The sequence below is a fragment of the Copadichromis virginalis genome, linkage group LG1, assembly GCF_057382275.1.
Source record: "Copadichromis virginalis isolate Kocher_CV1m ecotype Utaka linkage group LG1, C_Virginalis_male_GT1.1, whole genome shotgun sequence".
NCBI classification, from domain to species: Eukaryota; Metazoa; Chordata; class Actinopteri; order Cichliformes; family Cichlidae; genus Copadichromis; species Copadichromis virginalis.
Genome location: NC_140618.1, coordinates 8,243,555 through 8,271,177, shown reverse-complemented (window position 1 = coordinate 8,271,177; position 27,623 = coordinate 8,243,555). Strand labels below are relative to the sequence as shown.

At 39.9% G+C, this 27,623-nt stretch overlaps 1 protein-coding gene across 1 annotated transcript in view; it reads right to left on the bottom strand.

The window, feature by feature from the left end:
• The window catches only part of LOC146718274 (AT-rich interactive domain-containing protein 3B), a 57,512-nt gene that overhangs the window by 20,020 nt on the left and 9,869 nt on the right, over nucleotides 1-27,623 (bottom strand). Inside the window, exons 3-4 of the mRNA XM_085443280.1 lie at nucleotides 8,028-8,102; nucleotides 7,288-7,360 (exon numbers count right to left, since the gene is read on the bottom strand). Coding sequence (XP_085299406.1) covers nucleotides 7,288-7,360; nucleotides 8,028-8,102 — 148 coding nt within the window. The remainder of the gene's footprint in view (nucleotides 1-7,287; nucleotides 7,361-8,027; nucleotides 8,103-27,623) is intronic.

Sequence of the window (27,623 nt, the reverse complement as noted above, 5' to 3'; positions counted from 1 at the left end):
GGGTTCTGCAGGATATCCTGAGACCAAAATACGCCTGGCCAACACTGGTGACAAGTCACTAGTCAAACTAGTTTTTGCTGGATTAAGGAGTACACATGAGGCAGTGATGACTTTACTGATGCACTGAGGGGGCCCTCTGTCCCATAAAGCAAGCTTTATAACACAGCTAACTGCTTCAATCAATGACCACCCGGATTGACGGATAAAGCCATCAGCTGATGAGCACCATTTGAGGCCGAGCACCGCTGATCAATACCGGAGACATCAAATGCTATAAGCCTGGGAGAAAGGGGAATCTGTTCACGCACATAAGGGGGTTGTTGGGGGTTGTGCACTCATCTTGCAAATTTTACCTCTTGTCAATGCTAATTACTTTTGACTTCTAAGATCCATGAGAGTGGGTCATATGTTTACCTTTCAGGGTCTTAGCTGATGCTAATGCAGAGTGACTGAAAATGAAATCAACATCAGAAAAAAGCTTTCATTTGTAAGTAACATACAAGTGCAATAAAACCCTTTTAGTGAATTCTCGATAAAGGTTATTTGTTAATTTAGGGCTTAAAACTCTACAATTTATTTTTTCTTTTGGAGTCAACGATACAAAAGAAAGTAAACCACTAGAAAACTGATGATGACACACTGTATACTGCAACACTGAAAATTTTATTTTAAGCCTAACTGCAAATGATGATAACTCATCTCACACTCATATATCACCACTTGTTAAGTAACCACTGGCTTTATGTAATCATGTACCCCAAACAATAAACCACATCAACTAAAGCGCCACTGGCAAAGAGACAACAGCACTTGTGTGTTTCATGTCCATTTCTTCCCTCAAATCAAACGTCTTGTTTTCCATTAGGCACTCAGACCTCTGCTGCTGTGTGGCTTATGGAGCAAGGCTGCAAAGCTGCAGTGGAAGTGAGCTCAGGGCTATTGTACGGGTGTAGGGCTCCTCTGGGGGCTGTAATGCATTTCATACCATCCATCACAAGGGTGTGGAGGCCAGGAAACATTGCTTTAAGAGCACACACAGGACACAGATGGAGAAGCAAGACATGCAGATATACAGATAGCAGAGGCTTAGGGAATTTGCCGATCACAGGAGAATTCTGTGCGCAGAAAGCTTTACGATGGAACCACAAACCCCATTTTGATTGCCTAAAGATTAAATATATTTTATATGAAACAGCACAATGAAGTAAACAAGTTTCCAATGAACACAAATACAAAATTAAAAGCATACATATATTTACAGAAAAGCTTGATTTGGCACAATATTATTAATGTGCTTATGAATCAACTTACACAAATCATTTGTAATTATTGAAATCTCTTACTTTTAACTTTGCGTTTCTTTAACTTAATTTACAATATACACTGCGGCCTACTTCCTTTAAGCAGGAATATACATACTACATTTTAAGTTCCTGTATTGCATACATTGTTTGAGGAACAGATTTCTTGCTGTTTCACTTTCAGCCACAGTTTTCTGAATTTCTTTCTTCAAACCGTTACTATTTTATTCAACTTGTATCACAAGTCGTGTTATTTTTTCCATTCAATAACATCCTCTACCCTATTACTTTCCCATTTCCCATAAGAGCATTCACTTGTAAGTATTTTTCAGTGAGTGCAAAACAAGATGGGTGAATGGACAGAGCAGCCAGCCAGTATTATTTTTACCCTGACCGATGACCTCACTGGGAAGCATGAATCTGTTTGAGGGCCTGCACTTGTCCTCTTGCCTGGTCATATGACCATGGCGATTTAGGGTCTCAAATCCCAGTACAGTACGGTTGTAATTAAAGATGGACAGCACAGTGGCAATCTAGGGCTGTGGAATAGTCTGGCCACAGAACAGAGGAAATAACAGGGGGTGGAAGTAATTGGGGGCTGGGATGAAGAAACACAGAGAGGAAAGGACACAAAGAGTAGCCTTAGTTGGAAAGAAAGAAGCAAAAACAAAAAAAATTAAAAAGTCACAAGATTTTAATCTAAGCTTCCCACAATAAACCATCCCACACGCAAAACATCAGGAAAACTACTATTTCCTTGTTGTTTTGAAGGAAATGGATAACCACTCTAGATGCTTGTGCCCTTAAGGCTGGGCTGTAATTTGGCAGGGGATGGGTGGGGTTTGCCCAAACCAAAGACAATCTCAACCCTCAAATGTATCAGGGCAGTTACCACCAAATCTTTGATGAAAAATGCATGGGAGGATGTGTCCAAAAGGCAGAGTTTCATCTCTTCTTTTGGAAAATGATTAGAAAGCGGTGGTTGGAATCTATGTATCATTTGGGTTTCCACCCTATGCTGAGAGAAGGGCCCCTTTACTACCAGTTCTAATCTTCTTGTACAGTTCCCTCATTATCTTTCAGTCTGATTGGTAACCTCAGTCAGTTTCAGACCACTGGCAAAGTGCTTTGAAAGGGAAATCAAAGAACACTGCGTTCTCCCATACAAGCTGCCTGATGTCTCCTTTAACCTCTCCTCAGTAACCCTGGCACCCCGTCTGCACTCGGCTCTTACTTCCATGTTGGCCACATTCATCCCTCATCCTTTCTTTTGTCTTTTTCACAGACATCAGACATGTGACAGTCACATGTCTGATGTCTATCAGGGTTACCATATCTAAAAGACTTGCCTCCACTTATTTAGAGATCATTAATCATTGTGCGTAGGACAGGAGGCCCCTTAATCCAGCCAGTCCTTCCTTCCCTCGGTCTCACCAAGCAAGCAGGCCACAGTGCGGCCCTCCAACCCTATCCCCCATGGTGTTATCAAGTTTCAGCGGTTGTAACTGTAGCACAATAAACAGAGAGGGGAGGAGAATTCAGTGGGTGCAAAGGAAGAGGACGGGAATGAAAAGAGAGGACATAATGTCATTTCTTCTTTCTATTTTATTGGTGGATTCTGTGTAAAACATGCTTCACAGGCTTTAAGGAGAAGATCTGTCATGATTCAGATTATAACTGTAATAGGAAAACAAGGTTATCACAAAATTATGAATGAAAACTTTTACATCTACAGCCTTTTACCTGCCAAATCAATTAGCAGGATTCTAGTTCTGCCCCTACACCTCACCACCGCCACCACCACCTGAAAAAAAAAAATCCTTTTAACTATAACCCAACACTTCATCGGAAATGGACAAATATGCTCACAAAACCTTGGACTTTGTTGTTAAACCAACCAGGTGCTGCCACTTTCCAGAAGTTGTGGGGTGTTAACTAAAGGAAAACGAGTCCATATCACAGAGCCAGAGAATGTTCCTATTGTGGTGTGGTGTTTGTACAGAGGGGCTGCCTGTTACGAGGGCCAGTGTGAGGCTGACCAGGGGAGTAATATAATGCATACGTGGATCCCCCAGAGCCCATTCATGCTGTAATTGGTGCGGACAGAGCACTCGGTCTCTGGGTTACAGTTGGGGAACTTCCTCTAATGTCCTGCTGGGAGGCCACTGTTCCCACACCACAAATACTTCAAATAAAATCCATCTAAACCTTGGAGCGAAAAATGCTGTGCTTTGTAAAAGGTAATACAAAGGCATGTTTAACATTTGTTTTTTAGTCAAAAAGAAATTGAGTGTAAAGGAATATGCAAATAATGCTACGTCACTAAATTGCTGACTTGCTCTGTTTTGATCAAAATCCCTTTAGTGCCATTTTTCTGTCTCCTGCAGCAAATTCTGGGAGCTTCAAAGGAACAAACACTGCTCTCCTCGTGCAATTCACTGTGGAGCTACAGCTAAATAAGAACCCTTCATTTCATTCTATAAATCTTCCCCTAGCCACAACATCAGGACTATAATTTAATCACACAGACAAGTCCTGCTTACCACTTTATTACTATTAACAGAGCTAAATCTGGGATTTTCCTCTAAAATAACTCTAAAGCTGTGATAGCACAGCATGTGGTCCCTCTTAAGCTGAAGCTACACTTCCAATTAAGAGTGTCACACTGAGATGGATCTTGATCTCTGACCACGATGTGTGTGGTTTTCTGGTGAGAGGAGAACGAGTAAAACACTTCGTGGGGCGGGGCAGGGGTTCTCGACTGGTGACTTCACTGAACAGGAGCCTCTCTCTCTCTCCCTCTCTGGCTCTGTCCATCACAGCTCGTGGCCATTAATCATCTCAAGTGGACAGCACTGACAGGCAGTTGGCTGCATCACTCTCTGAGTTTCTTCCCTTTTTTTTTTTTCTTCATCGAGCAACTGTTGCCTCATTTACTGCCTGCTCCCCCACCTTCTCAAAAGCCCACCTCCTGGTCCAAACCCCCATCCCCAATGACAAAGCGGTCGAGTGTCAAACCAAAACAAACAATCACCCATATGCTTAATCGAAACCTTTGAGGTGGTTAAAAGCATCAAGCCACCGCCAAGCTTTCTTTGCAGCAATTGGGGGTGAGACAGGAAAACCTGTAATGGATGTAATGAACAGTGATGTCACCGTAACTCATCTTGGCTAATATCCTCCACCCGCGCTCTTTCTATGTGAGCAGCCCTAGTGCATTTACATGTACATGTCAGGCCATTAGCTAATGTTTCTACCTGGAGCAAATGACTAATATATACATGAGGGTCTCCAGCTGAATGAGGCTGAGCTCCTTACAAGCAACAAATAGCACAGAGGTCAGTGGTGAAAGCTGGCTGGGTTCAGTAATGGATGTAACAAATATTCCTCTGACCCTACAGTGGTCATCTGTGACAAAAAGAGGCGGGGGGTTGTATGTGTGTCTTCTGTCATGTCTGTGATTCAAAGCCCATCAATGGGTTCCCTTTACACTCAGACTCTATTTAGGACAGCTGGTAAAATTCCTCAAGCATTAACGCACAGACACGCACACACACAAACACATGTGCCTGTTTTTAAGCAGCAGAGGCAGGAAATGCGAATCCCTCGTAAGTTTTCCTTCCGCCGTTTGCTTCCCTCTCAGGGCTCAGAGGCCCCACGCCAAGGTGGGAAAAGCACTTCACCATTTGTCTCACTCTCGCCAGAGTTTCCACTGGATTTAACTTAACCTCACACTCTGCCTCATTTTTCAGAGTCCACTTGTAATCTCATTCAATTTAAGAGGTATTTTCCCTTTGCTACGCCCTTCTTAGAAAGTCTCAAATAATGACATTGCATTTAAAGAAAAAAAACAAAACAGGCTTCCTAAGTGCTCTTTAATTACAAAAAATGGACTGCAATAATCTTGACAACATATCTATGAAATGAAATGGAGGGAGGAGCCAATGCACAGAAATTAGAGGGTAGCGTGAGCTTAGAGAGGCTTGCTCTTCATCTCATTTACTCTTGGCACTGAGTGTAAAAGAAATCCAGCCAAGCAATGCCCTATGATTAAGACTCCGGCTTGAGGGACAGCATAGGTCAGCCAAGTGGCTCCTGACTTAAGGGAGGGGTGAAGACGGCACTCTAGTCTAGCTGAAATTATACCCTCTCTTGTACAATGGTTTCATCAAGTCTCTAATGTCATATCCTGCATCTATATTTAAAGCACTGTGCAGCCATGGATATTTAGATTTCAACTTTGCACTTGTAACTGTAAAATAAAACTATTCAAATAAATAATACTTTTTAATCTCACAATATCTTTCCTTTGTCTTTTCAGTATCTTTCTCTTGTAGATGAGCACTCTGGAAATTTAGTGATAACTGCAACAACTAGCACTGACTCTTGGACTCAATATTGATCACCTGTATTAATGTTGACATGGGAACCTGAAACGCGTAAGCCGATTCCAGTTACACTCACGATAATTCTCTTTGGAAATGTAATTCAGTTAAACAAGTTAAACACCAAAGAGTTACCAGGACTGTGCTTTGTCCTAATTTACTTTATGGCAATATAATTTACAAGTTACATGTTAATTTGTTTGTTTTAAATCAGTGTTATTATTCACTCAATGTTTGTGCTGACTCGTTTCAAACTGCATGAAAAATAATGTGACACTGTAATCAGCTAGTTATCTGCTGTCAGGTGGCGATTTAGTCAGCTTGATGGATTTCTCCATCTGACCAGCGTGAGTAAAGGGTCAGGCAGCCACTCCCAGCGTCTGCCACTGGACAGAGATGCTAACAGGGCCTTGACAGATCCCGTCCCTCCCTCTCCTACTCGGCTTAATTCATCACCCACCAAACAAGACCTCTGGGTGGTAAGACCTAACCAGTCTCTCAGAAGCTGCTGCTCTCGTGCACCTTAGTGGGTAAACACACATATGCAAGTACATACACATAGGTGTCGATGCACACGGGCCCATTTACCCAAAAAAATAATAATTGCACAAAGTGATCATCTGTCAGTCCGACAAAACAAACTATGCATCAAATAAAGTTTCACTCATGTACGGTACCGACCACTGAAGCCTGTAGCAAAACATATTGAAGTGAACCACACACACACACACACACACACACACACACAAACACACACACACACACACACACTCACAGATTATCATCACCTATCACAGCCTGCCAAAACATAATGTGAAGTATGCACCACTGTAATAACATTGTGATTCACCTTGGGAGGTATTGCTCAAGCAGTGTAATTTGCTTTGCAATGGGTTTGTCTGATAAAAGCCTAAGTGCATTAGCAGCCCTGGTCAGACAGGTCTCGTAAGCAGTGTCAAAGCAGCACAAAGTCAGCTGATCCATGAAGCCTGCTGGCCAACTAAGCTAGGCCACTGCCAGATCCACTTGACTCTGATGCTACAGAAACACAGGATCAGCTGAGGCAGATCTTACCTGCTGATACCTTATGGCCTTTATGCTTGAGAGGGGAATTAATGAAGTATTTCTCAGCCAGTGTGTGAGTTGTTTAGTGGCAAAACATGTTTCACTGGCATCAGACAAGGAGTTACATTCTGTATGTACTTTCATCCTCGTTGATTTTGTATGGCTTCTAGCAATTGTATGAAGAAGTAATCTATTTGTGCTGCAGGTGTGACATTGCTCAATCAACACTGAAATTCCTGGTGCTCTCTAAAAAAAGAAATTAACTTTAGTAACACATCTGTGGCAATTCCCATAGAGTCACACTGAAAGTTAAAGTTTAAAGCACCCTACATGTTTTGAGAGTAGGAATGCAACAATATAATAATTTCCATCTCAGAAAATATTATAACTTTGAAGTATAATGATGATAACTTGTAGTCTTCCTTAAAGTCTAAAAGTTATCTAGGTCCCGAATAAACCTCCAATTCAATGCTCCATCCAGTACATGCCAAGCCACAGGATCTGATATTAGTAAAATAATATTTTTGTATGCTTACCTCTTTTTTGCATGAAGGCAAAGAGATCATCCAAAAACTCTTTTCTTTTTGGGTCATTATCAAGCTCATACAGCTGTAAAGAAAAATAGAACGTTATTAGGGTACTGTTTGCTAAAAGTAGAGCTGTGTGGCTGCTCAGCCACAGTGTCTACTCAATTCAATTTTATATATAGCACCAAATCACAACAACAGTCGCCTCAAAGTGCTTAAGTATACAGTTTATTGTCCAGTGCTTAATCCTGAATGTCTGTATTTTCTCTACTGCTCTTTTTAATGTTAGACTGTATGATGATAGTTCATAATAGCATTGCAAAACGTTGTAATTGCACCATTGTTATGACTCATATACTCTATACATAATGTTTGTCTGGAAGACATTTGTTCTTTTTTCTCCCTGAAATGTTCTTTTTAGAACACATGCTTTCATCTCACTTAACCACAAAACATACATGTCAGCAGCTAACTGTTATCTTTGAGGTGTGCACAGATGAATCTTTCACGCTTCGACACTTTTAGTTCTTTGAAGCTGGCTTAGAGTTTCAGGAACACATAGATCCTGCATTTTTATAGTTCTGCAATTGTATAATACTTCAAAAGGTTGACCTATATACATGTCCCACATGTGCTACTGAAATGAGAATGTATGTTATCACATAACTGTCATAAAGGGCTCCTTTTGCTACTTTTGTAACAAAACTTTTGGGATTTTATTTGTTTTTTTCCTTGATTTTGTTTTTCACCTTAGCAAAGTCTCTGGAGGCCTCTCCTCTTCCTCTGCTGCTGTCAGCCTCATCTGCCCATCCTGCACTGCCATTCTGCAACAAATGAGAGTAAATACAGATGAGGTCAGTAAAAAAACGAAACAAACAAATAAGCAGGTTTTCACACATCAGCTCTGGATAACTTTAGGTAATTCAAGTTTTGACACAAAACAGGAGACAGTCTGCTTCAGATGCATTCTAACTACTGAAATATACAAATTACTGAAAATACTACTGAAAATGCTCCATTTGGGTGAGTTGGGAAGTTGGCTGCGTAGAGCAAACTTAGAAATTAGCTGCACTAATTTCAGGTGGGCAGAAGTAGGTAATGTGTGATTTGACAATCCCAAATAGGCACATTGTTAACTGCATCTCCACTGGGAAATTTCGACAAAATGTTAAGGCTCCAGTCTGTGGGTGCTGAATTGGCTGAGGAGACGACCCTCTCTGTGTTGGACTCAAACCCTTGCCAAGGAGTCCATAACATAAAGAACTTTGCCGTAAAAGTGAATGCTTCCCATTGAACCCACATTCTTCCAGTTTAACATTTGTTTAATCAAGCAAAAACATATACTGCAACACTAATGTATATACAAATTTATTATTTTTAGAAAACTGATCTGTTGTTACACCAAACATTTATTAAGTTAAGCCTGAATTCCCTTCAAATAGTTTGCAACAAGCTTTAAAAGTGGCGCATTCGCTAAGCTAGATAGGACAAAGTACAATCTGCAATACACACTTATCAAAACAAATATATACTCAAAGACTAAGGGTGCATAGTCCAGGGGTTGAAGTAGTAACCTCTGGAGTTATGGTACCTCTGAGCTCCTAAATCCCCCCTCCCCCTTCATCCTCAAACATCTCCATTTGACCTAAACCATCTGCATCTGGGCCTGCCCTGCCCCCAACAATGTCTTCCGACCCAGCTGGATACAAGGGCCCCCCATCCTTCAATCTTAACGCAGCTGTGACGGGTGGCCAAGTTCATGGAGTGTAGATGGCAGTCAGGAGGGGCCAGAGAAGGGTGGGCTGGTCAGCAGCCTTGGCGCCCACACATACACACACACACACACACACACACGTACACTCACACACACATACACACAAACGCAAAAGCTGATCAAGGCTATGTGTATGTTTGTGAGTGCAGGAAGGGGGGGCCAATGGCCCCACAAGACGGGAAGGAAGGAAAATAAGGGCAGAAAGGGGTGCACGGTATGTGCCGACCAGGAATGTCTCCTAAAGACAAAACCTATAAAAGCATCAGGAATCAAAACAAGATCCGTTTGGAGGGGGACGTTAATAGCTGCAGCCTGGAGTCTAGTTTCAACCAGGAGCCCATTGGTCAGTGGCAATTACAGGGCCTGAAACAAGAGCCAGGGGGGCAAAGGTTGTCAAGGCCCCTGAGAGCAAGTCATTTTCACCCTCTCACTCTCAGTATGTGTAACGGTTGTCAACAATTGCTCCCTATACAAATACCATCAGCCATCAAGTTGAAAACCTACTGCAAATGGTGGGTTTCAAGGCAAAAGCATGAAGACAAAATGAGACATCTGCTATTTAGAAGGGCAAACATGGTCTGCACCACACCACAAGCACAAACTATCCAATGCTGCAATGCTGTTAACAGGGGCAATGACGACATGTGATAAAATGTTTTCTTTTCCTTGAGCAACCATAAAAGGGTTTGTTCGAAAATGCTTCCCCTGTGTAAAAAACGTATAGTTCTAAAGTTCAATGTTCAAAACTTAAAAAAAAAAAAAAAAAAAAAAAATCAACACTACGTTATCCTACTGGACTTCACAGACTGTGAAGTGTTGTATTGAAAATGTGTGCACAACAAAACCTTTTTCATCATCAAAAACAGCTTCCTATATTATACAATCTCTTATATGTGATCCAGATTAACATATCATGTAAAAGTAAACATAAGTTATGGTACATCTGAAGGGCCTATAGACCTTTGCTCACAATTGACCACGTCTGTTAAACTTTAACCATTATAAATGATTATAAGGGAAGATAATTCACATTGCAGCCATATGTAGTTCTACATGGTTAGGAAAAAACTGCTGGCAGCACCTTTTATACAAACAGGATGTTCCCCATTCCCCCGAGTTCAATATTTCAAGATCAAGATGGTTACGTTTCTGCACTGAGAGGACACAAAGTGTTTGTTTATTGATTCATAGTCCAAAAATTCTTACTATTTAACAGGTGCTCTTATTCAAAGTAAATTATTTTGGGACTTGCAACATTACAATTAGCTCCCAGTTCATCAGTGTTAGATGTTAAAACAAAAGAAGCAGACTGTAGCGTATGGGTTGCAGGCACGCATACAAACATCACACTTCCCTGAGTGACACTTGTGTCATGGGAGTGCAGGGGTCAAGGTGTTCCTGATGTTAGCCTGGAACAAAGGTCTAAAGTGACAGAACACCAGTGTCCAGTCAATGAAAGGCTTACTGCTATATCCTCACTTGTGAGTACATCTAGTCCCATATCTAAAAGACGAATATAATAATATTAAAGAAAATGCTTTCCACAGTTGACATACTTTTTCTAATCTTTCAGACAATACAACAAGAGGCACCAGATCTTCTATTACTTTGTCTAATTATCTATTCCTCGTTCAGTGAAAGGAGTAACATCTAATATCTAAGAATTTACTAAAGATGTATTTGCAGACCAGTGGTTATTAACATTTCATTCCCACCTAGTTGCCCACACATATACCTTCTCTATGCCTTAGGCCTATTATTCTCACCGCATTGTTCATGTTGCGTGCAAACAGCGACAACAGTGTCGCTTTGTACCATTTATACCAGCGCTGAGGGTGTCAGTACTCTCTGCAGTGTTCTCCTGAATAACCATTGTCAGCAAAAACAAAAACTCCACATCAAAACCTCCACAACAAGAGGTACAGGAAGAGAAGACGTCAAAACCAGAAACAACGAAACAGAAATTATTTCCAGAAAGTCTCATCTCTCTGTACAACAGTATTAATTTCATGGATCAATAATTTTCTGCATATTTTCATCTAATACCTTTTTTCCTGACGAAAGCGAGAAAATAACTAAATAAAAACTAATGCAAGAGGATGATAAATACGATGAAATGTACTGGCATTTTCATCAGCAAATAAAAACAAGATGAAAATGCGATTCAATGATCAAATCAGAACTAATTAAGTTGTGTAAAAAGGCAGGAGGAGTTTTGAGGTGATCCAATCAGAAGTAATCTCCTTGTGCAGTAAGGTTAGATGCGCACATTTGAGCTGCTGCCGCAAAGACAGGTAGTGAGGGGGGAGCTCGCATGCTCTCAGTTTCTCATGAAAACGTGACAAAATTTCAAGAATGTCAAGATTTGGGAGGAAGAGAAGAGTAGACACATGGACACGTTCAACATTTGATGTCAAGGAAAATAAGACGCTTTGTAAAACGCGTGGAACAACTCTCCCTGGAAAAAACATGGCAAACTTTTACACTTGAGACTTTAGTGAGCTGAATCAACTTTGGATTTAGTCTGTGATAATCTTATGATAATTAGGCTTATTTCTGACTAAATATCAGAATAAATGTCTAAATTATGACTAAAACTAAATGGCATTTTAGTCAAAAGACTATGACTGAAACTAAAACAAAATTTGCTGTCAAAATGAAAACCGCTGTACATCTGAATCTCTGAGCTTCTGTACTGAAATATCCTTAAAATGGCAGCAAAACTAGTCACTGTTTAAGCAAGGTTTCAAAAACTGAGATGCGTACGAGCGGCCAAAAACACACCAAAGTGCAGCTTATGCCAGTTGATGTAAATTTAACTTTTTGTGGTGTTGTTTATGAGGCTGAGAACAACGAGCATAAAGGGTAATTACAGTTTCACTGTTGTAAACAAAGGTGAAAGATGAGGAGAAATGTAATAATGTGACTACTTTAAAGTTTATATGTTGTTGTTTTTTGTTTTTAATTTAAAAACACACAATACAAGCACACATTTAAAACCGACACAAACACACACATTAGACTACTGCAACTGTGGAGTGCTTTCCTGCTCTAAACCACGACCTTCAGTTTTTCCTCTTCAGCTGCAATAAAGGAAAAGTAGAGTGGCTGATGTGATAAAGAGCAGATGGTGGCCAAGATAAAAACAGTTAACTGCAAACTAACATGTGATGAAACAGACAACGACTTTAAAAGGTATTATCAGTTACTTCAACTAGACATCTTAACCAAAGCCACAACAACTAACTGCCTTCCTGCTAAAATGAAATGTCTGCACCACTTTGCTGGATCAATGTTGATGTTTTTACAATACTTTTTTGGTCTTTAAACCAACAACTTCAAAGTAGAGGCGAAATAAGATATCAGTTTTTGGCTGACGGATAACCATTTCCACATATATTGTCCAATATGTCTGCATATTAATATTTTTTCCATTTTGTCACCAGATTATATTACAGAAGATATGCACTGATGATATTATAAACTGTCTTCTCACATAATGTATCCATCAGAGTAGCTTTGACTCTAATCTACAGTGATGAATGAAGTGAAAACTGAATGAAGGAAACTACTCTTAACTAGGGATGAATGTGGCATGCTGAACAGAAGCCTAAATGTTGCTTCCCTCACTAGTTTTCAACAGAAAATTTCTTCTTTCTATCTGAGCCAGGAAGCTGTAAACAAGCAAGGCGGAAAGTAAGACAGTTCACAGCCATAGAAACAGCATAGCTCATCAGCACTTTGAAAATGAACAGTTGTACCCAGCGTCAGAATCAGCAAGCATACAAGCAAGAAAAAGAAAAAGAAAATAGTAAGGAAAAGAAAGCTACTTCTTGAAGAATGTGATTAATGGTTTGAAATGATTGAAATGATTAACACTATTAAATTAGTCATTGGAAATATTCTAACCCTCAGTGATGCCTGCAGCACACAAACGTACATAGTGACACTCCCCTGTTTTCATGTTAGGTTCCTAATTATTTAAACACTATTGGAAAATGTATTAAAATGTGACATAACAAAAAATGGAAAATAGTGTCACACTATCTTTTTGTATATGGTAAAAAAAAAAAAAATCAATAGCTGGATATTTTACTCCCTAAAAATGAGTGCCGAGCTCAGGCTCTACTATGACAGATTCCCTATAATTAAGTCTTAGAGTGTAAATTCAGCTGCCACTTGTAAGAATGTGAATACGTTCAGATGGCTCTATAGAAGACCCTCTGCTTCTTCAGTTGGGTCAAAAAAAGCACAGTAAGATGGAAGCGATTAACCCTGAATAGACATGTTGGCTCTTGAATTGAGACCTTGGTCAGCTGAGGAATGTTAACACTATGTTGTTGTTGTTTTAAATGCTAGAGTGGATAGTGAAATGTTGGAAACACTCCTTACGATAAGTCGATTCATACCCTACATCACTTTCAGTGCTCAACCCAGAAAGCAGTTCTTGAAGAAAGCGATTCCCACACCCTGCTTATATTTATGGCAGTCATATACAAGGCCTGGCTTGTCTGATATAATTTGTAATTGCTTCAATGAACTGCTGGAAACATGTGTCTTTACATTAGCACCTATACTTCAAGTAACTTTTTTAGTGCAGTATAGATTCTAGACAGTTTTTACATTTTGAACTTATGGCCAGAGTATATTTATGTGAGCTAATATTTCAATTAGGGTCAAATGATATTATATATCTTTTCCAGGTATGGCACGTGTATGTGTGTGTGTCTATGCATTTGTACTAGTTACACATGCGGATGTCTATACGTGTGTGTGTGTGTGTGTGTTGGGTGGAAGATAAACAGAAGCCTTCATATGTTTAAACAGCCTGTGTTCTCTCGCCGTTTCTCACATGCTCTTAGCAGGTTTACTGGACAGGCTGTGGGTGGCCTAATCACATTACGGCCATACGTGACTGACTGGCACAGCGCCAAATCAGGGATAAGAATAAGGTAGATGACCATTAGTGTGCAGGAGTTTGTCATCCCACAGGGGGATGAAGGAAAATCTGTGCACACGTTGACATACAGATCACACCTCTGTGCCTGGATAAGTTCTCCCCATAGAAATCGTTTCTAAATGGGGGCCAAAGCTTCCCAGAGATGATGAACATTTTCATAGATTGACTTTAAAGACTTTGTAGCACACAGGTGAATAAAAACCAGGCTCCACTATAAAGCTAAAGCTAATATTTAATTATGCAGTTTTTGTTAAATCATCTCAGTAAAAAGAAAGAAAGAAAAAGGTAGGCACTGACAGAGATAGCGTTAATCTGCTGGTCCTTGATTAAAACATGCAATTTTGGCAAAAAATAAAATAAAAATGCAGACAAATGCAGTGTGCATTTGTGCAACATTACTGCCACACATTTCAGTGCACAACCTTTAACAAGCCGACATTCTTTGAATCACCCTGCACTGGACAAACAACACAGCACGCACTCATACTTGAATGTTGGTGAATAGCTTGGAGGTAATTCTACTCAGCCATTATAGAAAGATGTCTGAGGAAGAGCCACCATTTTAGTGAGGCCAGGCATGCCGGAACAAGAAGGGTTAATGGCTGCTGCTTGGGGAGAGGGGGATGGATGGCATTGATTGCTCAGGATGTTGACAGCACTTCTCCAATTTGATAGCGGTGCTGTTATTAGATGAAGAGGCTTGCTCTTAATAAAAGCATCATGTGATTTGCCTTCACTCCTGATGAAGGCAGATGGAGGAGACTCAAATACCAACCACTCAGCTTAGAAAATAATCACTTTTCAACTAGTTGGGAATTGTTTTAAGATATTAAAAGCAGCTGGGAGGAAAAATAGACTAAGAAAACTTCCACATTTGTTTTTTTAAAACAGATTAGCATCCATTTGAATAGCCTGTAAGCAGTACTGCACCTGAGGGAAGTAGGTCGTTTTCATACTATAGATAACAGGTTGATGACTGTTGGGATGGGAGTAAAAGCAAGCTCATCTAAAGCATGGAGTACAAAATAGTTGTTGTTCTGCAGACTGCAAGAGTGACCCTGTAGACTAAACAAAGGCTAATGACAAGAGGCGCATGTCTGTGCCATATTAGAACCCTGTTAGCCCTGAGACATACCCATAACCCCCGTCTTCCTTATTCACGCACCGTTACAGCCCTGTGTCGCACCCTACACAGCTGAACATTGCAAACCAAGTCCCCTGGGCCGCAGCCATTGAACAGGCAGTCCAAATCAATAGCCCTGGATGTGCAAACACAGGGAAGTCCCCAGCCCCCTCCGGACGCAATCTCACAGCATAAGTCAATACTCATCATCCTCAGTCATCTACCGCCAAGCCAGAGAGACTGAGACGAGGGCAAGATCACTGCTCCCAGAGTTAACCTTCCTCTGCACCTTCATCAACACAACCTTACTTTAAGTAACACGGCACAGGTTTTCAAAGAGGACCCTCATCAAATTGCTGTTTTACTAAAATAAACAATGTAAGGCAGCCACACCTAACCTCAATGAAAACAAAATACATGCTCATACAAGCAAAATCCCTATAGCAACCGCAGGCACTAAATGAAGGGCAACAGAAAGTTCAGTGCGAGCTCTGCCAGAACAGATAGGAGGGAGGTTGGCTTTAAATTCACCAACATTCCTGTACACCAGAAACAGGATCTCACAATAACAGGAGAGCCCCTCTCATCCCACAGGTACTCTTAACATCTCATTCCCGGACTAATCTTTTTTAGCCAAATTGCTGCCTGTCAAAACAGTTCAGCAAAGAAAATCTTTTAAACAGACACGGCAGCAGTAATTTAATCACAATCAAGGCCTCCAGCACATATCTGGATTGCAGCCAACAATAGTGATAAATGGGAAGTACCCACGAAAGAGGCTACAGGCCTGCTTTGTTGTTAAACCTGATTTTTTGGATAGTTGACTGAAATGGCCAGTAATATTATTCATTGTCTGCTATTAAAAAGCTGGTAACAATGCAACGTGCAGATCTGAAATAAGTAAATACAAGCACGTGTTTATATTTCTGTAATAAACTGGACATGAGATTAAAGAAGATTACATTTACAGTTGTTTATTTTCTCCCAAATAAGATGACAATTGCTGATGTCTATTTGTAGTATCACAACAGTTTTGTTTTGCACAGTGTCCCAAAACAAAAATAGTCACAAAGAGCTTTAAATTTATTTTTGAAAGATTTATTTATTTATTCTATCGGTGTCAAAAAGGCAAACAAACTAAAAAAAAAAAAGTATGTTGATAACTGGTGCATCCCTAGTTTTCTACATTTACTAGAGAATAAAAGCCTAGCCATCAATTAGCCCATCTGCCAATTTGCCTTCACGATCTCAAAGAAAGTGAATGTGCTTCCTCTCAGCATGGCAGTAATAACGAACAATGTCGGGGGCAGACATCTCTAATCCTAATCAAATAATTGGGGTCTTGATCCCTCTGTAGGACTCCAGGAATCATTTATTGGGGCACTGTCTATCAGGAGGGGGTGGAGGGCGAGTGGTGGGTGCATGGGAAGTTGAGCTGAGTGGATGGCGTCCTTTATCTCCTAATTACTGAAAATAATCTCATGGTGAGCTGGTCATACACCACCGCCAACAAAGGGCTAATCGTGATCCCATGTGCGACAAGATGTAAGTAAATCTCACTGCCACTCGGGAACATATGGTAAAATTCTTGCTTACGGCCAGATCCACTCCTTACTCTGTGCTCTCATTAAGAATTATTATGGAGCATAAAAAAGGTCACAAATCACATGAGAGCAGACCGGCAGCAGAGAACAGGACCCAGGGGCGTGCCTGCCTCTGAGTGTCCAGTCATGTTTGAGAGATTTCTGGCTTTTAAGGGAACAGACAAAGTGGCGGGGACAAGGGGCTAAACGTCCAGGGGCAGAACGTGTTGCTACCTGCCCTGGCCTCAGCGGTGCTGCACCTTTGAATAAGCCACTGAAAAACAGGCCTTCAGGCAAGACCACCCCTCCCTCCATTAATCACTCCAATTACAAAGCTGAAAAAGAGAAACAGAGAAAAAGAAAGGTGTGGGGGGTGAAAGGTAATGGATAGAAAGACAAAGATAGACAGGTAGTCAGGCACACAGATGGGAAAAACAAACGTCCAGATGGATCGATGCATTTGTACAATTTTAAAGCCAGAGAGTGTGAGAAAGTGGCTGCACTCGAACCAAAAAAGATAGACATGAGGAGAGAGGTGAATCTCCCTATTTAGTCCTTGGGTAAACATGTCTGTTGGTGACCAGCAGGTCTGGTTTGCCAAATAAACTGCATTTGTTCAGCTCCAGCCCTTTCACCAAGACACCACATTCCACAGGCAGAGGCCCCATCCCCCATCACATAGCTGGCCCCTCTCGCTGCCTCACACAAATGCAACGTTTGTAGGGTGGTGTGGCCAGAAGTTCACACTCATTGGTTCAAAGACCCTTTCACAGGCAAACATTTTAGTCAATCACATACAGTACTTCATACTTTAACTCCTTACCATAGTGTTTATAATTAAAACTTAACTTTAAGGTAAAACATTGGCCCCTTGGTGCCTATCCCCTTTGCTTCCTCTATCATACTTGATAGATATTAGATTATATGACAATGACACAAGAGTATGAAGATTCTCGAAGAGCTTGAAAGCTAATGGCTGGATAATAAATGTATATTTTGACTCCACGTGTCACTGGCGACTCTTTAAGCGAGAAGCCATAGCACTGCATTGAGGCTAAAGGAGCTATTAGCTACTACTTCTAGGTTAAAAGCTTTGGTTAAAAATACCTTGCATATCTCACATCTTTCAAAGAGCAAGCATCCACTTCACCCCCACGTTAATGGCAGCTGGAGACATCACACACACCTGATAGGCCTTTATAGACATTTTCATTATACTGACAGTGGCAGGAACTTGATATATTCACAATCAAGTAAAAAACCTTCACGTCACATTTAATTACATGTGAAATGACAAAGGTCGCAATGCCTGCAGTCAGATGGGTAAATTACTTCTTTGTCAGGCTTATAACAGTGGGGCAGATACGGGCTGGGGGTAGGCGCGCTATCTGAGACGCTAATGTTATGACTGCCTCTCTGAATTTGCACTATCAAATGTTAAAACCATAAGCCCAATTCACAGCTTTATGTAGAGTCTAATCGATAGGATGTGATCGCTCTCTTCCGAACCAAAGGGATCTGTTTCCTCTCAGCTAGCGTTAAGTGTGCAGGGGCATTCCACCGCTGACAGGCCAGCACCCCCTGGGGATCGGGGCCGAGATGTTGCAATCGTCACGCATCTGGAGCTCATCTCCACAGCCCGTCAATATGCTACATCTTTACTGGGTGCAGAGAATAGCTGAAACGACCAAAACCTTGAAACGAACAAACACTAAAACTCACAGTAACTGTGGAAACTACCAAATCAAAACTAAAAAAAAATCAAAGTGTCTGTTGACAGTTTAATAATGAGAAAGCTATCTTTGTAACAAAACATACTCTTCCAGAAATGCCATATCGTGGTTGTTCATTGGGATCAATTGTGCTTTGCAGAATACTGCAAATACCTATAGAATAATGTTGTTCACACTTCTTGATCAACCAGATTCTTACTTGTCATTACTCAGTCACCATTTATACATTAAGATATAGTGGAAATGGCTTGAACTTATAACCATAATGGTTCTACAAAGCACTTGAAACTATTTCTTATTCAACAAATCACACGAAGACACACCCAAAGCAGACGAGCATCTATGTAAGTCATTGGCAGGCCATCGGGATCAAACAGCTTAACTTGCATTTAGCCACACCTGCTTCCACATACATTTAGCATATGCATTGATGAGCCATAACATTAAGACAACTGTCAATGTCAAGTTAATAATCAGTTCTTGAAGTTGATGGTTTGGCAGCAGGGAAATGAATAAGTGCATGGATCTCAGGGTGGCAATGGACTGACAACCAGTTAGAGCATCTCCAAAAAGACAGATGTTGTTACCTGTCTGCAATAATTAGCAGCTACCAAAAGTGGCAAGTAAATGAATGACAACAACTGATTCCATCATCAGCACACTAGGCCTCTTAAAACATGGAGTGAAATGGGTGGTCTTTGTGGCCCACTCCCACAGAAGATCACATGGATGAAAACCTTAATACTAGCGAAGAGCTTCAAAACACTGTAAAAAAGCTTGCATCGCAATCTCCTGTCCACCACTTAAAAGTACCCGCAATAGACATGTTGGCATTAGAACAGGATAATGGAGTAATGGTAGACATACACCGCTTGAACATGAACATGTTATTCTCTAACCGCACTGGCTACTTTGAGCAGGATAATGCACCCATTCACATTTGTGTTCAGGAATGGACTAAGGAATATCACAAAGAGGTGTTGACTTGGTGTCTTGATCTCTTGAAAAAACAAGTTCAATCCATGGAGGCTCCAATTCCCAATTTAGGGCTAAAAGGATCTCTGACTGTCATCATGTCTGATACCAAAGGACACCTCTAGACAGAGTCTGTACCTTCACAGGTCAGAGCAGTTTGGGCAGCATCAGGGGACCTACATAATTTTGTTGTTGTTGTTGTTGGTTTGTTTTTAGTTGTACCAGAATATATAGAGCAATGAAAAAGTATTTGCTACCTTCCTGATTTATTTTCTTTTAGTTTTTTGCACATTTGTTACACTTGCATGTTTCTAATCATTAAACACATTTTTAATACTAGATACAGATAACCTGAAAAAAGCTGTTTTATTTGAGAATTTCATTTATTAAGGCCATGTGTGAAAAAATACACCTAGAACTAAACTTCCCTAACACAGTAATTGGTTGTGCCGTCCATGACAGCCAACATCGCAATCAAGCAACTGCAATAATTTGCAGTGTGTTTTTCACATCACTGTGGAGGAGTTTTAGCCAATTCTTGTTTGCAGAATTGTTTTAATTAATCCATATTAGAAGATTTTCGAGCATGAACAACCTATTTGAGATCGGGACAAAGCATCTTAATCTGATGTGAGCCTGGACATAGGTCACTCGAAAAGCTTAATTTTAGCCATTCAGGGGTGCGCTTGCTAGTGTGTTTCAGATCGCTGTCCTACTACATAATGTGTATCATCTCTGTCTAATATTACAATTTTTTTATGATCTGAAAATTTCAATTCGACAAATATGCTAAAGACTAAGAAATAAGGAAAGGGGCAAATACTTTTTCACAGCACTGTACATATCTTACAAAACTGAGTTTATAAAAGGTCCTGTGCAAGTTCATTTTTTTTTCTGCACAGGCTGGTATAAAGGGAAATTTGGCATGCAAGTATTGTGCTTAGTCTATCTAAATATTTAAATCTGAGCCAAATTTTTTATTTGCTTTTTATACTAAAAATAGATGTAAATGTATTTAGGCAAACATGTGCAAATAGAGAGTTTACACGGCTTAAAAACTGTGTGTTTTGTAAACTATGCGTTTCCCCTCCCACTGCCTTCTGCAGGACCACCTGCCCACACCAAGGTAGGCAATCTATAGATGAAGAACTGAAACCTTGCTCTACATTTAGACAGCAGTAGCTTCATCTCTCAAATGGATGGGGAGTAATGATAATCGCCTTGAGGCAACTGTTCTTGTGATCTGGCATGATACAAACAAAACTGAATTGAACTTAAATAATATATAAGTATTTAAATATTAATTATTATATTTATATTTATACCTAAAGATGACTAATATTGACCGATTTAAAAACAGAAAACCCCCACCTCCTCGCAGCTTCAACCTCAACACCAAAAGCTCGAGACACTTTGGAAAATATTTGGTCACTTACTACAGTGGTGTTCAGCTTAAAGTATACATAACTGCAGATTAAATACAGCTTGAAAGACATGATAAATAAATACATAAATTTAAAAAAAACCAAAAAAAAAAAAAACAGTGCAGTTTTTATATTGAAATCAATTAACATTTTGCCAGTGCCTCAAATATATGAAAAAGAAAAGCATGCTAAACTTTCACAAACATCATTGTTGCACTTTCATTTTCTATCTATGCGCACCCACTTAAAGTATGCATTCACAACAGCTTATTTCCAAATTCTAAATGAGAAACTTAAATTACTGTCTGCAAATATTACATTTCACTTCATATTTTAATCCTTTTGGAATTTATGAACGTCTGCCTCCACACATCCTTATTTTACTGAAAGCACAGGGCCTCTTTAGGTTTTCTAATCACATTTATTTAGGGCAGGAAAAAACTGAGTTGTCTTTGTTTGACCAGATGGCTGGCTAATTAGGCTGGCTCCACTGGGGGTTGGGGGGGGACTCCCAAATCTGTGACAAACATTATTGAAAAAAGTCCCATGTTTATGCTTGTCTTTTTTAGAAAAAGAGCTTCTTCGGAAAAGATCAATGCCTGGGCACTGACAGCAGTATACATTATATTTTGACTAATAATTGAACTCAACAGAAAATCTCCATACATTACAGGCTGAGAAGAAACTGAACAATGGAGGTGTAGTTTTCTTGTGTTTCTTAAAGCCACTACACGTATTTCTTATAATAATGTGGGTGCAGTGAAGCCCCTGCTGTTACTAATTCTAATTTTCTGTGCTACTCTTTAATCATTTACTACCGTGGCTTTTGAAATTATCGACTTAAGTTGATGTGGTCCATAGTTCCATTCACAGAGCGATTGTCTATTAACCAGATCGACTGCAGGTCAGAGCCTGGTGGGTTTTTTGGCAACTGATATAATTCAGTATAAGCAATTCATTGGTGAATCTAACAATATATATGCTGCTGACATTAATCTACAATCTCTACAATAATGAAAGCTTGAAGTTTCATTACGCTTCTTAAAATATACTATCAGTTTCTTTTTTGATTATTTAGTTTTGTACAAGATACTAGGGCTGTTCGATATAACGATATATATCGGATGACGATATAAAAACGTCTATCGTTTCATTTTCCACTATCGTTTGTTACATGTTTACAAAATAAACTCTTTACGGCAATATTTTTTCATCGTTTTGATGGTCACTGTAGTGGCTATATTCATTTCTTAAAGTTCTCTCTTTCTCTTATATTTAATATAACCACACTACAGATGGACAAGCGCATGTTTTTATGCGTTGTCGTTAGCAACAACGACGGTAACAGCATCGCGTGTCCGCTTGCTTATGTTCCACATTAACCTTTCACAATAAAGCTCAAGATCCTGTTGAGACTTTTCAAAATAAACTGAATCACGTGAAAGAGCAGATTATTTACGGATGAGAATTTAAAAAGAGCCGCCAGGTGCTAAAAAATAAACCTTAGACTCAAACGTTAGAACAGGCTTTTCCCCGCAGCACGCCGTGTAATAAATACTCACAAAGAAAACGGCGGCCGTTACAACTTATGTCTAAAAATGTATCGTTTCATGCATCGGTTAAAACACTCGACTCAGGGTACATGACGCGCAGCTGGAAACACTTCCCGCAAGACGAGCTGCCCGAGATTCACAGAATTTACAGAAAATGTCACATTTTTGTGATTTATATCGTTATCGGGACGATAGAATTCTTATATCGGGATATGAGATTTTGGTCCTATCGCACAGCCCTACAAGATACTATCAAATAATATATCCAAAACTCATGTAAATAATAAAAAACAAGCTTCTTTTTTCTTTAATATGAAACTTTCCATAAACCTTTACAACATTTAGGATTTACCCAGTGGTTAGCCTGTGGCTTTTTTACAGACACTCCACTTAAAGCTCACTTCTTGTGGTGATTGTGATTCAGGAACTGTGAAACTTGGGGCATGTAAATCCCTGAACATAGAATGTAAATGTTGGATGGCGGAGTCTGAACACATTGCATTTTCTGAGCGTATGGGAGTCTGGTTTTTTTTTTTTTTTTTTGCTCCTTTCTCCCTCTCACAAGTACATGATTATACTAAGCTTGTGTTTGAAGACTTGGCTGAAAAACAATCTGGCCACAAGCTATTATAAACTACATGGGATTTTGGCAGCCAGTGGAATGGAGACTGAAAAGCAGAGAGGCAACAGTGAAAGGAAACCCTTTTGCACCTCTTTCAACTTGTTCTACTCTGCGTGGCTTTGTGCCAGGTCCCAGTCAGCTGCAATGTTTACCCAAGTGCCTTGACACAGTGGTCCAGTTAGCACTTTTAGCCCCCTGACTCTAGCCTGGAGCTGAGCCAAACCAGTAGCACGAGACAGCCAAGAAAGCCAAAAACAATAGACAACTCTCACCCTTCACCTCATCACAGCCTCTGCCTTTCTACAAGGTGCAAAAAAGAGACCATATCTTTTGACTCCATCTGCAATTTACCATTTGGAGGATGTTGTGGCTACAACACAGACAGCCTCATAAATGTCACGCTGCTTTATGTTCCTCCCATGACAAGGTCTATACCTTAATTGCATTATGTTTCTGAAACACCTGCTGTTGGTGATTTTGGCAGGGCTGGGATATTTTTAGGTTATCAGTATCAAGATAATAATCCCATAATCCAATCTGGACTACAACACTAAAACCTTCAACGAAGTTAGTTAAGAAAGTGTATGGATGTGAAAATCATTTAAGCATTTCTGTGCATTTCCATCCGCTATTGCGAACACACAGAAGAAAAAAAAAATCTGCCATTTAGCTTCCTTATTCAAAGAATGATGTAAAAAAAAAAGAGCCACTAGACAATGAAAAACGACTAAAGCCAATTTCCAATTCAAATAATTCCAAGTAATTTTCTCACAAACACTATTTCAATTTGTCTGACTGAGCTCATTTGAGAATAGAGCTCCTCATAGAACTCCCTGACAGCACCCTTGAAAAAGGTTCACCCTGAGCGAGGACACAATCGAGGCAGACAATGTTTTCATTACATGCTTATTTTATTCTTTTTGCATCTCTTGCAAAAAGACTAACATTTGTTTATACGTCTCAATGCAAAGTATTCACATCAAGATTCAAAGATATGTAAAAAGGATGGGACAAAATATCTATACGACAAAAATATCACTTCACGTTCTCTTTTATTCGAACATGCTGGTGCTCCAACAAATTCCACCCACCAGTTTGACTTACCAGAGTCACTGCTTAATGACTCCTTGTGGTATAGCTCCCTTAATTATTAAGAACCAATGGTAATTAGCTGCCAGTGACGGAGAAACCACCTTAGGAAAATGGCGGACAGTGGGGGAAAGCTAATGTGAGAGCTACTAAACTAACACTGGTTAGATGTGAGTTGCTTTACAGACTTTGTGCTAGCAAAAAAGCAGCTATAACATTGTTTTGTTTTTACATGTCACATAAAGCACATCATTCATTAAAATGTAATTAATTTTATGAAATCAAGATAGACAAATAAGAGCATACACATCACGGGGACAACATGACCTCACATAGTGTGCCAAGAGTCACTGCACGAGTGTTAACAGTAACAGATTCACACGTGCACTGTACATACTGTTATATGGTGCCAACCTATATAAAACTTAAGGAGACTTCTCTCCAAGGTGTCATATGACCTTGCCTCTGTTTCCCCCCAGCTGCCAAAGTTGAGGCCGGGTGTCTCTCCGTTTTAATTTGGCTATTAGGGCTGGGCCATATTATACCGTTCACGGTAATACCGGTATAATGTTAGGCAACGATAGGAAAATGAAATATCGCGATAGAATGGGAGTAAAACGCGCGTGCGCAGTGCCTTTGTTTTCATACGCACATGGCCGATTGTTGAGTGAAACAGATGAACCAGAATTGGTTTGTAAAAATGGTGCAACTTCCGTGATGTGGAACTGGTTTGGTGTTTGTCCATCAGATAGACAACAAAGCACATTTTTTTGCAGAACATGCAAGCGGCCGTTGTTATTGTCATATTTGTCGGACTAAGATGCTCTTAAATCTGGGAGTAATCTGGGTCCTAAACTCCGTATGCTTCAGGTCAAACAACACTGCAGCATCACTTAGAGTTAAGAACTGTCTAAATTCTTTCATCTTTAATAAAACGATCAGCATTGCTGCTTTACCAGGTGTAACTATGAAGTTTAACTTCCAGGCATCCATGAAAACAAAAGTTATTACATTTAACGGAGTTAGAAGTTAGCAGGAAGCTAGCGGAAGTTAGCTCGCTAGTTTCGCTAGTTACCTAAGCATGATATTGCATGTTCTGACTGAGAGATTTCTGAAAAAAATCAAACGTACAGCTCTGCTATCACTTCCAACATAAATGAAGACGGGAAACTAAACAGCAGTGACGTTTGTAGGGTTACTGAAGTTGGGCTAGCTGGTATATAATGATGTGCTACGTGATCGCTAGCGACACAGCTATGTTAGCATAACATAAACAGTGAAGCTGGAGGACGAACACTAACACTTTTCCACTTATAAAAGTTAACGTGAAGGTTCTTCATGGTTAGAGACAAATGCAATCGCATGGCAGGATGCTGTAAACGGACCAAACTTCAGTCAGGAGAACAACTGAGATAATCCATCCACAATACGAGGTTAGTCATTAATATACTGCAGCAACATGGGAATAGAGCAGCTGCCAGAGAATTCAACATTAATGAATCAATGGTACAGAAGTGGAGGAAGCAAGAAGAATGAGTTTAATAAAGTTTGATTTATCTGACTGCTTTGTTTCGCTTAATGTGCCTTATAATCCCGTGCACCTTATGGTCCGAAAAATGCATACTGCACACTGCAGTTTAATGTTGCAAAGCACCTCTTTTTAACTTCAGTGGATATTATACATGGTTATGCTCAGGATATGTCAGCCCATTTCTACTGGAAATGCCTTTTGGTTAAACTTTCAGCAAGGAATTTGCATTTGCACTGTTATATTTTTATAAAGCTTTAATGTACATAAAAACCAGCTTCTTGTTTAAGTGAAAATAAATGGAAGGTTGTCTTTTTGCGCTAGTAATGTTGTGGAGTTGTATTTTGTCTCGCATCAATTATATCGTCGGTTATATCGTTATCGCAAATTTTCAAATATATATCGTGATAAATATTTTTGGCCATATCGCCCTGCTCTATTGGCTATTCCTCTTTCTATGTTTGCCGTCATTAAAGAGCAGGTGTTGAGATATGTTCAGTAGAAGTGCTTGTAAAAAACAAAAAGAACCAGAGATGGTGTGCGAAGGGTGGGGGCTTGTGGTTTTACTACAAACCGATCAAATTACAGCATACATCAGTAACTCCAGTTCCATTAGAAGCAAGAAAGTCAATCCTCCAGGGTCAATTTAAGAGTGTAATAACCCCAACGGATATGCGCAATCTGCATTTAAATGAGACAATTTTTGTTATTCAATTCAATTAAACAGAAAGGAAAACTGTGGCCATCACTGCCAGACAAGATGGGTCTTTTTAAATGTCATTTGCATGATGTTGCAGAAGCAATCCATCAAACTGTCTGAGTGCCTGTCAGGTGGCACTGGAAATCTCTTCACGCCCACACTTTTCCAAAGTCAACTTCACTGACTGTGTCGCCTATTATCTGTAACTTTCCAACCCTGACAAACTGACATTCAGGCCACGAGGGGCCAGCTGATTAGAGGTGAGAAAGAAGGCAGACATTGTAGCTCTCTTTCAAGCTTTGTTTTTTTTCTTCATTAGACACTATTTATGGCACTTTACAGTCTAAGAATGGCAGTATTGTCTCCTCTATCTGAATGTATTTATGTGCTGCACATCACTACAGATGTCTCCCTGTTTGAAATTGATGTAACAAGACATCATGTCCGGTAAACAGGTATACTGTATACACGACCATTACTATACAATAATCTTTTTTTCCATCCCTTCTTATCTGCTAGGCTCAAATAAAGTATTAGATTAATATCTGACTTATGTGTAAGCCGGTGTAGTTTGATCTAAATCACAGTGAAAACAGGAAAACATATACAAGCTTCAATAGTCCATAAATGGATGTAAAGCACTCTTACACACAACCACCTATTACAGCTGTTGCCACTGATACCATGGCTCGTATCTGTAATAACTCAAACTATTATTTAAACTTCAAAAATGATAATAAATGACAACATGTCTGTGAAGGTTCTCAGTCATCCAGGTCACCGTAGTCTAAGGAGCTTGGAAAGAAAAGCGTCTGGACTTCTTTAAGTTGCTTGAAGATGTTTCACCTCTCATCCGAGAAGCTTCTTCAGTTCTAAGGGTCAAATGGTGGAGAGTCCCAGATTTAAACCCAGTGGGAGTATCCCCTCAAAAGATAAATGATAACATTTTTATCTTCTGAATGTGCAAAGACATTTTTTAAAATGTAACTTTTTACAGGCAAATGCCTGCTGTGCCCAGCATGTGAAACACTACTATAAGATTAACTATAAGTGTTATAGTTTTGAGCGTGGATGGCAGACTCAAGACTGGTAGTTAGTGCTGCGTTTAACCAAGCCACACTGTGACAGAGGTGACTGGTTTCACTATGAGAAGCTTCCTCCTGCCTGTCAGCAGCAGATGTGCCCTTTGGGACTCAGACAAATAAAAAACTGTCTCTGCCTGGACTACTGTGTCCTCCCATCCAGCTCCTCCCATTCAGGGCCTTTGGCTTTCTTTCTTTT